Source organism: Artemia franciscana, chromosome 17 (assembly GCF_032884065.1).
Source record: "Artemia franciscana chromosome 17, ASM3288406v1, whole genome shotgun sequence".
Classification (NCBI taxonomy): Eukaryota; Metazoa; Arthropoda; class Branchiopoda; order Anostraca; family Artemiidae; genus Artemia; species Artemia franciscana.
In genome coordinates, this window is record NC_088879.1 from 20,770,869 (window position 1) to 20,784,851 (window position 13,983).

At 36.0% G+C, this 13,983-nt stretch overlaps 2 protein-coding genes across 2 annotated transcripts in view; both read right to left on the minus strand.

Annotated features, from left to right (window-relative positions):
• LOC136037985 (WASH complex subunit 4-like) overlaps positions 1-13,983 on the minus strand; it is a 444,769-nt gene that overhangs the window by 185,286 nt on the left and 245,500 nt on the right. The gene's annotated exons all lie outside the window — the stretch shown is intronic.
• Positions 8,239-13,983, minus strand: part of LOC136037979 (ADP-ribosylation factor 4) — a 38,478-nt gene continuing 32,733 nt past the window's right edge. Inside the window, exons 4-5 of the mRNA XM_065720875.1 lie at positions 12,520-12,645; positions 8,239-8,442 (exon numbers count right to left, since the gene is read on the minus strand). Coding sequence (XP_065576947.1) covers positions 8,356-8,442; positions 12,520-12,645 — 213 coding nt within the window. The 3' untranslated portion in view covers positions 8,239-8,355. The remainder of the gene's footprint in view (positions 8,443-12,519; positions 12,646-13,983) is intronic.

Genomic DNA, 13,983 nt, shown 5'->3' on the forward strand with positions numbered 1-13,983 from the left:
TTATGCTTTTGTTCGATTGTACATGTCTGTCCACAAAAAGAAAACGCCTTACGAACTCACTAAAGAAGCAAAAACCAAGTAAATGGTAAATTCAATCGGTATCAAATTGTGACCTCTATGTGTATATAGCAGAGAAGCTGGATCTTTGAAACTTTTGGGTAGTTCGATACCCAGCTTTAGTAAAATTTGCGCGCCAAAGAAAGGAGTCTTGTTGGGCTGAAACATCCTGAAGACTTTAACTTCAGGGAAAAAGAAGAGCAAGACACCAGATAATAAAACAATACAAGGAATTTCTGCTAAAGGAAGCAAAGATCAAACTACAATGTTAGCCACTTTTATGTGGTTTGCAAAATTTTATAAGTGTTTAGGTGGTAAATTTCTTAATATTTATTACTTTAGATTGAAAGTAAAAACAAATTATTAGTTATCCTTCATGATTAAGTTGGGATCACAGCATGATTAGATGTCCTGTAGATGAAAGCAGGCTGAGTCCTGGCTTCACAGATAATGCTCGAGTTCTACCAGAATTTTTGCTTACGGGTAAAACTCATTTGCGAGGAATCAAACTTTACTTTATTTTTTGAGGTTCGGAACAAGATTCTATAGTTCTTGCTTTAAAATATTTTCGTTTTAAGCCTCTACGAGTTAACTGAAAAACAAATTTTTACTTAAGTAATTTTCCATTAGCATATATCATTTACATATCATTTACATATCATTTACAGAGAACGTAAAAAAAGGTTTAAAGTTTTTGGTTTTTATTTATATCGGTCTCATGTCGATATCAAAAGCAATGCTATAGCGTTGCTTAAAGTAAAGACCACAAAGCTTCAATATTTATTATTGTTTTTTCCCCAGTGGCACTTCATATGGAAAGGGTAGTCGTATAAACTTTGAAGGAGAAGAGGGGGCTCATTCGATTGGAGATCGGAAGTTCTAGAGCTATTTTTAGGATTTAAAAGTGACTGGGGGGAAAGCCCCCCACACCCTCTTTTCCTAATTTCATCCAATCGAAATTTTGAGATAGCCATTTTGTTCAAATTAGTCCAAGATCAAATACATAACCGCCGGGGTTGACAAAACCCTCCAGATCCCGAGGGCAAGTGTTAAAAGCTATACCATGGGGATGTATAACATTTTTATAGAAGGGGTGGTCATATGCACTTTAGAGGGGAAAATTCGATTGAAAATCGGAGGTTCTAGGTCTTTTTCTAACAGTGCTCTCTTTCTCCCAAATGCATTCGATTTAAGTTTTTGAATAGTAATTTTGTTCAAAATAGTCCAAAGATCATATAGTTATGCCTCTGGAATTGAAATAACCTACCGAAACCCTCGGGCAAGGTTTGTAAGCTATGCCCTGGGGACATGCAAAAGTTTTCATGCAATGGTTGGTCACATAAACTTCGACACTCGCAGGGTGGGTCAAACACTCAATCAAATCCAGGTGGAAGATGTGGTCGTATAAATATCGTAGAGGGATCATTCGTTTGAAAATTGAAAGTTCTAGTGCTCTTTTAAGAGCCAAACGTGATCGTAGGGCAACTAGCCCCCCGCCCTCTTTTTCCTAAATTCATCCGATCGAACTCTTAAGATAGCCATTTTGTTTAAAATGATTCAAATATCATATAACAATATAACAAATATCATATAACACTCCTCTAAAAACTAATTAAAATCTTAAACAAGTGAAAATATCTAGCGAAACAAGCGAAAGACCTTTTAACTATGCCTCCGGGCATGCAATGTCCCCCAAAACCCCTAAGGCAATAATTGTGCATATACAATTTACCCTTCTTTGATTGCAGGAGTTTTTTTTAGGAAAAAGGGGAATGTTTGATTCTGATTGTGTTTGATTTTACTTACTTACTTATTTAGATCCTCCTACGCCTGGGGGCGCATAGGGCAGCGACGGTTGACCTCCAAATTGGCCGATCCTATGCCAAAGACCAAAGTTCGTTCAGAATGGTTCAGAGACTCGTCGCCTCTTTCTCCAGGGATAGACCAAGTATACTGCGTTGTCTTCCACTCCTTTGAATGCCGTGTGAGGTCCATCACCATAAATCATGTGGGAGGTGCCCTTCGCACATGCGGGTCGTATGCCCCCAATATTTCCATCTTCTCATTCTGATCTCGTCGGTCATCAGTGGTTATTCGGTATCAATCCTTATTTGGGCATTCGTTACTCTATCGGTCCAATGTACTGAAAGGATTCTAAGCAGGCAATTATTCTCGAAGCCAAGTAGTATTTTCTCAGAATTCTTTTAATGGCTCCAGGACTCGCATCCATATAAAAGTACAGCGAGTACATTACTCCTAAACAATCGCAATTTCAACTTCTGAGAGTAGTACCTACGTCTCAAAATATTCTTAGGTTGAGAAAATGCTACACCTGCATAAACTATGCGTAGCAAGACTATCAGAATTCCCGGGCGATTTTACTACCAAGGTACTTAGATTCTCAGACCTTTTCAATATCAGTGCCTTCGTATCGTATCCCAGTGGCAATGGTCGTCAGAACTGCGTTTGCCATACTTTTTGCTTTATCAACATTACTCTTCAGGACCATAAAGGCAGCTTTCGCTTATAGTTCATCCAGATTATGTTGAATATCCTCTTGACAGTGAGCCACGAGAACAATGTCGTCAGCCAAATCGCAGTCGTGTACTCGACGCTCAGGGAAATGCTTTATGCCTCTTCTAAAGTGGCAAGCTCGAAGCACAAAACCTATAAGGACTGCGAGTAATATTAGAGATAGTAAACATCCTTGACGTACTCTGGACTCGACAGGAAACCAATCTGACATTCCATTCTTCGTCTGGACTGAAAAAACGTGTGCAGCATACAGGGCTTTAATCATATTCACAATTTTCACAGGCATTTCATATGCTAAGAGAATTTTTCACACTGCCTCTTAGCGCACAGAGTCAAATGCTTTCAAGAAGTCTATAAACACTAAAATAATCTGCACTTGTCATTCGCTTGATTCCTCCAGCAGAACACGTAAGCTAAATATCAGGTCGCACAAAGAACGATTTGGGCGGGAGCCATGTTGCTCATCACTTTCTTGAGTCTGAATTCTACTTAGTATAATCTGACATAGAACTTTACATCCACCTGTATGGAGCGTGATACCTCTCCAGTTATCGCAGCATGTCTTTCGACATTTCTTGAAGATTTTCACGATAATGCCTTTAGTCCAGTCAGGAGGGACAGCCTCGTCGTCCACCACCTTACGAAGCAGCTTAAATAGAGGGCCAGCAAGAGTTTTTTTTCCTATATTTTAACAGCTCCGGAGGGACTTCCTGAAAGAGAATGGGGCCCGAATAGATATCTAAGTCAAATAGGGGCACGTCAGGGACCGACGAGTGACTAATGGGGCATCGGCTGGTACAAAACATCCGAGAAATATTCACTCCAAAGTTCTGGCCATCTACCTGATTGGTATGCAGCTGTCCACTTTTATCCTCTATGCAGTGGAAAGGGTTTCTTTGCACGTTGGAAAGCATATAGACGGTTAAAATATCACCCCAACTGGCTGCTCTTTCTGCCTCAGCTGCCATGTTCTTAGCAAATTCTCTCTTGTCATTCCTGGCTGACATTTTCACTCTCTTATGGGCACATTTATGCTGCTTTATTAAACTACCACAGTATTACCTATCACTAGGCTGAGTAGATGAATGACTAGGTGAGTACTTATCAACAAGAACTTTCAGATTTGTTCTTTCCTGAATCAGCTGCCAGCTTCAATATGTGAAATTTTCTACCCGTTGTGGGGAGTATGATTTCTGAGAATGTGCATGATAAGGCTATAGAAACCATGACCTATTTATTCTTCTATTATTTAATTTCTACTTTTAATTTTCTATTATTACATTTCGGTCATCTCTCATGCAATTTTGGTGAATTATTTATTAATACCTCTCCCTCTCCTCCTCACCCTAGTCTTTGCAAATATACTAGGATAATTGGTTAGTTCGTCTTTGGTAGTCATTAACAGGGCCAGAAAAATGATAAAGAATTGGTAGGGGGAAGGTGGGAAGTACTGGGATTGAACTCACCTCCCCATATTTTTACACACAAGATGATAATTGATACGTTTTGTAGAGATTTTCTCTTGTACTCACAAAAAAAAGACTACTGGCGGTGGTACTGGAGGGGCCAATGGCCTATTTTGCTTCTCTAACTATACTGATGAAAATTCTTATCTCATTCCAGTTTAATCAAGATGCAACACGCCTACCCTTCGGCTACAAAGTTTGCAGTGCAACATCGGATAGGCCATGGGTCTACTTTATGTATCAACTAATAAAAATAAAATGTTAATTCACTTAAATCAAGGTGCAACATGCCTGTCTTTCTATAAAAAGTTGGCAAGGATAGGGAGAGCTATTGGAGGGTTTGTAGCCCCGCATTTTATCTCCAATCACCGTGATTTAAAAATCATATTATGATTTTATTTAAAACAAGATGCAAAGCTTACATTGTGACTGAAAAGCTGTCGGGGAGCATTGCTGGATACTCCGGCTTCTATTTGCAACAAATTAGCTCTAACTTCTTTTTGAGTAGATTCATTACCTATTTCTTGCTTTTTGGAATTGTTCTGCAATAAAGAAGTTCCGAGCCCATTGAAATTTTCAAACAATACTTCAAGAAGAATTTCGTGTTCAAATAACTTTTACAAAATATGTTTGTCAGCTCTTCAAGGAGTATTTACCAGCATTGCAAAGAAAATTGTATCCCTTCTAGGTCAAAAGTAGATTTTATTACCAAGGGCCAATTTTCAAACATCGCCACTAAGAAAGGGCAAAGGAAAACCTCACATTTCTTCATCAAGATTGAACTATTAAAGCTACGTTCTTCAATTTCAATCTCAAACACAGAAAATGAAATTACAAACTCAACTGAAATCACAAACAGAAATGCAGAGCAACACTTTAGGACTCGTAAGAAAATGCTCCTTTTTTGGATTTATAAAATTTTATAATTATCACTATTATCACAGCTATATCACAACTACCTGTTAAATCTCATTCTAATTCTTCTATCTGTTAAATATCATATCTTTTAAATGTCCTTGTCTTGTTCCAGTGGCTTTTTTTTGTATATATTTTATAAAAGTGTTTTATTCTTGTTCTCTGTGGTCCATTACAAGCAAAACTTCTTGGGCCTAGTAACTGCTTTACTTTTGTAATAGTTTTTCTTTTAGTATTAATAAATTGATTAATTGAAATACGCGTGTGTTCGAGCCAGAATATTGTCGCATGTCTTATATACTTCTAAATTTTAGATTAATTTCAGTTTGAAACTGCTGTCTACTTAAACAGAGCTTTCAACCCGAGAACAGAAACCTAGCCCAAATGCAAAAAAGCTTGGAAGTGCAAATTCAGATAGAATTTATGATACAAACTTCAAGCCTTCACTTCAGCTCTAACACTATGAACTAGGCTCAAGGAGAAACCTTCCTTCTTGCTCCAGGCAAAAATTATACACAGCTTTTCAAAATGTAATACCATATCCACAAATCTGGTTAGAGATATATAATTTCTGTGAAACCCTGGAGGTTAGATCCTTATAACTTTCTTGCAACATACTAGAATTAGCAACATAAGAGGAAAAAAAATTGTTGCTTAACTATTTGATACCCTTAGGCTTGCTAATGATGCTAAGAAAGGGCACAAATGGAACGATTTCTCTCTTTTAAAGACACATAAACTTCTGTAAATATCCTTAAAAAATGGCGAGACAAAACCTTTCCTTCCCTTTTCATGACCAGTAAGTACTAGTTAAAGTTCGCAATAAAGAAAATCTAACGACGCAGATCTTAAAGAAAAAACACAAGTAAAATCAAAATATATTCCAAGAAATTACTGACAGTTTATGTGGCATCTAGTTGGCCAAAATAAGTCCACAATTTAATAATATTAGATGGGAGTAGAGATTCCATTTCGAGAGGAATTGAATAGATCCCACCAAAAACAATGGAGGAGGGGGAGGGTCTGGGTTTAAGTCTACTTCAAAACTGATGATTTCATGGAAAATGGATACTTTCCCGATTATTATGAAACCAAGAGACAAAAACTCATACTCCAGGTTTGGCCCCTCCTTCCCAAATCCAAATCCCGAGTACGTCACCTGCAATTGATCTTTATTTTTATTACGTTTCTTGTGTGAACAACATAAAAGAAAAAAACAAATATTCCATTTTCTTTGTAAACAAAGTAGTCAGCAGCCACTCTGGAAGCAAGCAAACCCAGTTTAAGCAAAATGTACCAGCCGAATATTTTTGGAAAAATCTATTCTAGAAACATCTATTAATCCAAACACATTTAGAAAGGAATGTAGAGGAAAAAATAACAAGAACAAGAAACAAAAAATAAACATAACACATACAAGATAAACAACATAAATGTCAGATGAAAATTCCTTTTCCCACGTAGAAATAACAAACTAACGTCATTGCCAATAGACAATCTCTGCACCATAAAAATTCAAGTCCCTAATGAGATAAGATCTAAGGAGAATCAAAACACTTATAAGACATAAATTCCTAAAGCCGGCTCTTACTATCTTTTACTATATAAAACACAACACCTTCAACACGGCCCTAGGACTAGCTCTGTCACAACGCATAACTCATTTCATCAACTATATGACCAAGAATGTTTACAGTCTGAACTTAAAACCAGAGGGTATTCGCACATATCAATGAAATCAAAGATTGCTTGATTTTTAAATGCACTAATGCATCTATGGTATTCTTTTTGTCAGTTGCACTTGGACTAGAGACAAGGAAGGTTTTAATCTTCGTTGAGTACGAAGCAAATGTTGGCCATGTTGATCAGTAATTCCATGTTTTCCTTGCAGAAAATGGTAAGGATCACCATGGAATTTGTCACATTCCTATGGAGCTGAAATTTGAGACAATTTTAGAGATAACGAATAAAGCCCAAGAGCCAGCATTTTAGGAGTTAAATCAAAATTGGCCTTCTCAATTACACCTAAATGAAAATTACGTTGCCAAACGGTTGCATGGGGAACCTTTTTTAGTATAAAGTTAGACACCCGTTTTTTAAATTTCTGCTGCTACGAGCCTAGGTTCGCTCTTTACTAGGGTGCAGCTACTGCTACGACCATAGCTACAGAAATAGAAATACTGTTGTATATTTTTACAAAGATCCAATAGAGAAGGAAAAATAGTGCCACTAATATTCTTTTGCTATAATGTTATACTATTCTATTGGCACTTATCTGCAACTGAAAATGACATTACTAATGTCAACGGGGCTGCTTTAAAGTCAAGTGTTGTATGCCTTTGAGGCTTTGAAATTTCATAGATTCAGTGATTCTCCTGGAAATGGATAGCACTGGATAACACTGGGATGTTGATATTTGACTTATAACTGAAAAATAACAAATTTTCACTACTTTGTCTTCTTCAAACAAAACAAGACAATTTTAAACCGTCCCTGAACATTTTGTGATAGATCCAGGATAAAGAAGAGCATATCCATCTAGCAGTTTCAAATAAAGTTAAGCAATGCCCTTTTTAAATGGGGCTTCGGCCATAAAATAGTTGTCAAACTCAACATTTTCTCTACGAACATACAACAAAAATAAGAAAATACATTAAAAGGGGGTACACTTGAAACGTATCTGGAAGGATCAAAGGAATGTGTCAGTACCTCTTCCAGAACTTCTGTTAGATTTAATTCTTAGGGTTTAATTTCAATTTCTCATTTAAAAAAACAAATTATCATAAAATAAATTAACTAGATTCTGCCCCAGAGAAAAAAATAAATTTAAAATTGAGAAGAATAACCTAGTCAAATATTTTTTATAAAGATTTACAGAAACGAACTCTAAAATATTTTGCCTATTAACATGAAAATTTTTGCAGAAAATATAATCAAACTTACAACTTCTTATCATACTACTTAGACCAAGAGTGAAAAACCATCTACGGCCACACTCTAGAATCTCTTGTCTATTAACATAAAACATTTTTGAAGGAAATATAACCAAATTATAAACTCTTATCAAAGACTTAGACCAAGAGTGAAAACCCTTCTACGGCCACACTCTAGAATCTCTTTCACACTTTAATGTATAGAATTTCAGATTGTCACTTATTTATTCATTTGACTTTGCATGTTCAAGCAAAACATTGACATACCATTCCTGGATACCTGTCAAAGGTTCCCCTGGCATGACCTAGGCCCTCTTAAAAAATGAGAAAAATAGTTATTAAAGAATGTAATTATCCCATCAGTATGGCGAATAATCAAAAATTAAATATAACAAAACTCTTGAACACAGAAATGAATCCAAAGAAATTAGAAAACGGTAAATTTTAAACTACTTCTTTGATAGCTCGTTGGAGAGCCAATCTAACCCTTCGTAGAGTCCATTGCCTTGAGTTGCACAGGCCGCTTGGATGTACCACTAAAAAAGAAAACAATAATTACGACAAGAATAACCACAAAAAAATGGGTAGTCTGAATTTGATAAAAGCCCGAAGAATTCAAATAAGGCATGTACACAAGGAGCAACTTCTTAACTCCAAAACTTTCATTATTCATTCAATTATTTCAATATTGTTAAGCAATTCACATGTGTTTTCTGTTTCCCCTCTCCCCTACGAAAGAATACTATGCTAGAGGATTGTTATTTGCTTGTGACATGTGTAGAGACTTCAGCAAGGATTAACACAAAACATTTCTTTTCCCTTGATATCTTCATTGAAAAAAAAATACCCACTTAAATTGAGAAGAAAAAAAAACATTTGCCACCCAGCACGAAGTTTTCATGAATTGACACAACTGGTCATGACGATATGAAAGAAAACAGTAAAAAAGGCAAAGAAAGAAAAGGGAAGAAGGGAAAATAAGAAAAATGAACCAATTTTAAGGGAAGAAACTCGACAGTCGCCGTTAAAGATTCGAATCAATGTCACCGCGTTCAAAGTTCACGACCAAGTTCAGGGTGTTTCCCAGAGTCAAGGAAAACTCAATTTTTCAAACTCTGGTAAAGAACAAGACTCAAAATTAAAACATACAAAAATTAGCCAAGCTAAACAGTATGCATGCTATAAAAGACTAAACTCTTTACTGAGAATATAGAAAAAGCATAAAATCACTTTTAAGATTATACAGCTTGCATGTCAAATGCCAAGGTTAGCTGTATTATTTCAGAGAGTTAGCTGTACTATAAAAATAATTCAAGATTCAACTTCCTAAATATTAAATCAAAACCTGAACGACTTTCTGATGCTCAGTTACTTAGTTTCTCTATGCATTTTTTTTCCTTTCAAAAAATCAGAGAAGTGTAAATTCCCAATTTAATATTTTCAGTCGAACGCTCAATCAATCCCTCCATGCAAGAAAGAGTTAGCGGCGACCTTGGGAAAAACCTGAAGGTTCTACATCTTACTCACACTTTTTTATTCAGTCAAAAACTTAGTTCCGCCATTTAATGTCTGCTCTTTTTTCTGTATTTTAGCTCTTAGCTTACACATGCAACATTAAAAAAGAAAGAAAAAAGAACAGAGCAAGATTTAAAAGAATAAGCAAGATTTTTGTTTTAGGGTAAAGTGATACAACATTAGTTTATGTACATGGTGCCTATAATAAGTAAAAGTATTAACTGGGTGCAAGAAAATAGAGCATAAATCAGTTTAGAGAATAGAGCGCATACTGTAATGGCCTTTAATGACTATGTCATCATAAATAAAAACTCTTTTAAGCATTGTGTGACTGACAACTATACTGTTTAATTGAGGCGAAGAAATAAAACCAAACTTGCAAAATCGACTAAAAGGTTCCCACATCACTCCAGAGAGACGGGCTTATCTGATCAAAATTTTAAAGTTTAATTGCTTTTTTCAGAGATAATTGCTTTTTAACCAAAAGATACTGAGAGTAACCAAACCCGCTCTTGTGCCCCTTTTTCAGCTCAGAACTTCTCAATAAAATAGATTCAAAATCGTTACCTCATTAACCCCCCCCCCCAGCCTCTTCTTTACATTTTCAGCTCATTGACATAAAGGTTTAGTATTTTCTAATTTAAATAAAGCGAAATCATGCAGATTCTCATTCTCAGTACAAAAATAGTCTAAACTCAAGCTGAGGGTACAATCACCCCAAAACCAAGATAAGTCCCAACCCAGTTCAAAACACGAGGTAAGTACCAGCTGCATAATGTTGATGACGTAGTGCAAAAGTGAAATAAGTTTATGCTACAGACAGACCAAGTTTGAAAAGGAGCTAAGTCCCAACTGCAGATAAACCCGGTGTCAAAATAAGCTAATCCGTGAACTGGTGCAAAAAGAATCGCGAAAATGAGCGAAGTCCTTATTCCATGTAGAAACAAGGAAAATCGAGGTTGCAAACTGACTTGCTTCAAAAACCAGCGAAGTCTTGACTCGAAGCAGAAAGAGACTTTTAAGTCCCAACTCAGGGAGGGAGTAAGCAAATTTTAGGACAGATTCGACAAAAAATACACTGAGGCCTGGCACGATGCATAAACACATATGTCTTTATTCACTGTGACATATTCACACGACGCATGACAATTCAGTGCGAAAACAAGCTAAGTCGTAATCTGGTGCAAAAACAAGCTTTGTCCTTGACCGATGCAAAAAAGGGGCCCTGAATCAATTTGAAATGAGCCAAGTCTCGACATGAGCTAGTCTCATGTTGCAGAATGAATCAGCAAAAAAAAAAAAAAAAAAAAAGAACGATAGCTAGGTTCATGACTCACTGGAAAAAGTAGACCAGCCAAGAAGGGGAAGGAAAGAGGATGACTTGGTGTCATTACGAGGTAAGTTTTGCCAGGGTAATAACAAGGGCTAAGTGTAAACTTCAGAATGAAGATGAAACGGAGCAAGACCAAGTTAGGTCCTTACCCAGAGAAAAACAAGTTCTAATTCAGAGCAGAAACGAGTCAATACCTACTCAGAGCACAAACAAGCTAAGTCATGGCTTGGTAGAAAAGCGTCAAAAGATACAAAATTAAGCTTACTCGATACAAAATAACTTAAATCTTTATTTGGTGTAAAACAATCTAATTCTGAGTAGCAGAATTTCGGTTACGAAGTGCAAAAACGATTAAGTAATGAATTAGTGCGTGAACAAGCTAAGTCCAAGCTGCGAACTGTCCGCTGGGCATCATAAAAATAGGCATATTGCACCTTGCTTGAGTTCGAAACAAGCACAGAAACTCAGTAATTTTTATATCGTAGAACCGATGGACCAGCGGCTCCTGATAAAATCCCACCACATTTAACTTCTTTTCTGCACTAGGTGCCCTTTAGGCCGCAGACTTAACGATGCAGTTTTTTAATAGTCCGTGAAAATGTTTTTGGCCCTTTTCGGGCCCCATTTCTTGGGCAGCTGACACCTCTAACCTGGAGTTTTTTTTTATAAACTACATTACACTTCACCCAGGGCCACACGTGTTTAAGTTTCAAACCAGTCTGGGACAAAAAGTTTTTCGGTCCGTTCTCAGGCAGCTTAATCAGACAAGCAAAGGAGCTGAGGTAAGGTCACACAATAAGTGACTTAGAACGAGTAGAAATTAAAGAGTAAACAACATCTAAAAAAAAAACAGAATTTAAAAGGAAAAATCAAGTTAAACTTAAATACCAGACACTAATATAGACGAACAAATTAAACCTAAGACAAACAGACATTAAAATGAAGTCAGTTTAAACTTAAAATGAACAGAAATTACCACAAATAATTTTGGAGCTACTACCAACTGAAACCATTCAAATATTAGTATCATCTTCTCTTCAAACACACTTTTTGAAATAGAGCTGTAAAGACCAAACGATACTCAAGTCTTTTAGTGGGTTTGAGGGGGTGGTTGTCCTACTCTTAATTTTAGGTGTTATTTTTCGTTTTAAGTTGAACTTGCTGATTCCTTCTTAATTCTATTTACTTTAAAATTATCTATTTATCTACAGTAATATCTGTCACTTTCCACTTTAATTGGAACGTTTAATTCAGGTTTAATCTATCCATTCGTAGTAGTGTATCTTTGTTTTAAACTTGATTTATTATCCGTCATTATTTCTGTTCATTTCAAGCTTTGATTATTGGTTTTTGTTATTTGAAGAAATATTATATTTCTTACTACTCAAGCAACAAGAGAAAAAAATACTTCGATTTTTCTTTTTAGTTTCTTTTTCATGTTTGGCTTCTTCGACTCTATCTAAAAAGAGAACGTTCTGCTTTATCTCCCTTACTAAAGTTATTCGTTCAACAAGGTCGGATATCGTGTCTCAAAATCTCCTAAATCAAGAAGACTGAGATTTTTTGTCATTTAAGCCCTTCTGTCGGTATTGACAGTATTTCGTTTCAAGACTTCGATCACACGAATCGAAAATTTAAAAGTTCGGCAGCGCTTTGATTCGCTCAATTTTACATTCAGCACAAACAAAAAACCTTTAAATTGATACGTTACTCGATTTAACCTGGTACGGAAGTATTGACATACGAATAAAAATCTTAATCCTACCTTTCTGTTCCTCAATTGATTCAAACCGAGTCTGTCTGTTAGTTCTGCAGGGGACATGGCGTTTGGAAGGTCCTGTTTGTTAGCAAACACCAGCACAACCGCATCTCTTAATTCATCTTCGCTCAACTAAAAATAGAAAAAAACATATAAGAGAATAATTTATAGAAGTTCAACTAAACATTAAATAGAGGGAGGAAACTCAGAAATTGGTTGAAACTTTGATCTTCGCTCGATTAAAACCATGTGGTTTAAATAAAAATCAGGGAGGGGGGACTGACAAATAGCCGAAGCTCAATATATCATCCAAAGCTCAATTGAAGATTGAATCCCTTTGAAACATAGTTTAATGTATTGCCATACTTTGTTTTTTTTTAGTAAATTAAAAAACCAAACATTTTGGTTTGACATTCCCTTTGAAAACCAATTCCTTTCAATAATTACTTTGACAAACTATAAAAGCTGCCAAACACAAGTGGTTTTTATGCATAAAATTCTATTAAATTCATAAAATATCACATTGGCTGAAACAAAGAAATTGGCCTTTTGGAAAAGACAGCTGGACATACAGAGGGATCCCTTATATTCAATGATTAGAGCACCATAATACCTACATCCAGCTGCAAATAAGATTCCTAACACCTTATTGGTCTTTGAAAAGTGAAGTATCTGCTTACATCCAAATGATGCAAACAAGAAACTTTGCTGTCAAAGTTCACGAGTGCGGTGCATACCTAGTACTCAGCTGATTCTACTCGGAGAATAGATGAAAGTTAATAATTCTATAAACACTTAAATATTTATTTTAGCTTTTCAATTCTTGCTTCTAGCCAAACACTAACTATTCTTAAGAAAATCGGAAGGAGCTTAAAATGTTTGTACTGATGAAAACTCCACATAGGGGACATATTAATAACCCAATACTTTTTTTTTGAAAAAATAACAAAAAAAAGCCCAATCCGTCATCTCACATCCCTCCCAAATTATGAGAACAAAATTTCTCGAGAATTTTTTCAAAACCAGACCCACTAATAGAAAATCTTTCAAGGTCCCAATTGAACAGATAGTTTCGAAAGAGGTCAAATCTAAACCTACTGTATCTATTTTTGACCTTTATAATATAATCCGAAATCAAGAAGCCTCTCTCGAGAGGTAAAATCACGTTTGTGCTATACACCTTCTCCGTGGAACCTCTTCACTTCTTTCCTGCCTTGCTCTACTTTTCCGAATAGTGTTCAGAAAAGGAATAGTTCCTTTTTCGTTTTCAACTGGCCGTCTTACTCTTGTTTCTAAAAAGAACAAACCCTTAAATGAATATTCTTCAAACCGGCCTATAGCGGTAGCCACTATTTTTGCAAAATTTGTGAGAAATTGATAATGCCTGAATTGGTTGATAAATCTTATATTCCCCCATGCCAATTTGGGTTCCAGAAAGGAATAGGGTGCACTCATGCACTGACGGCATTG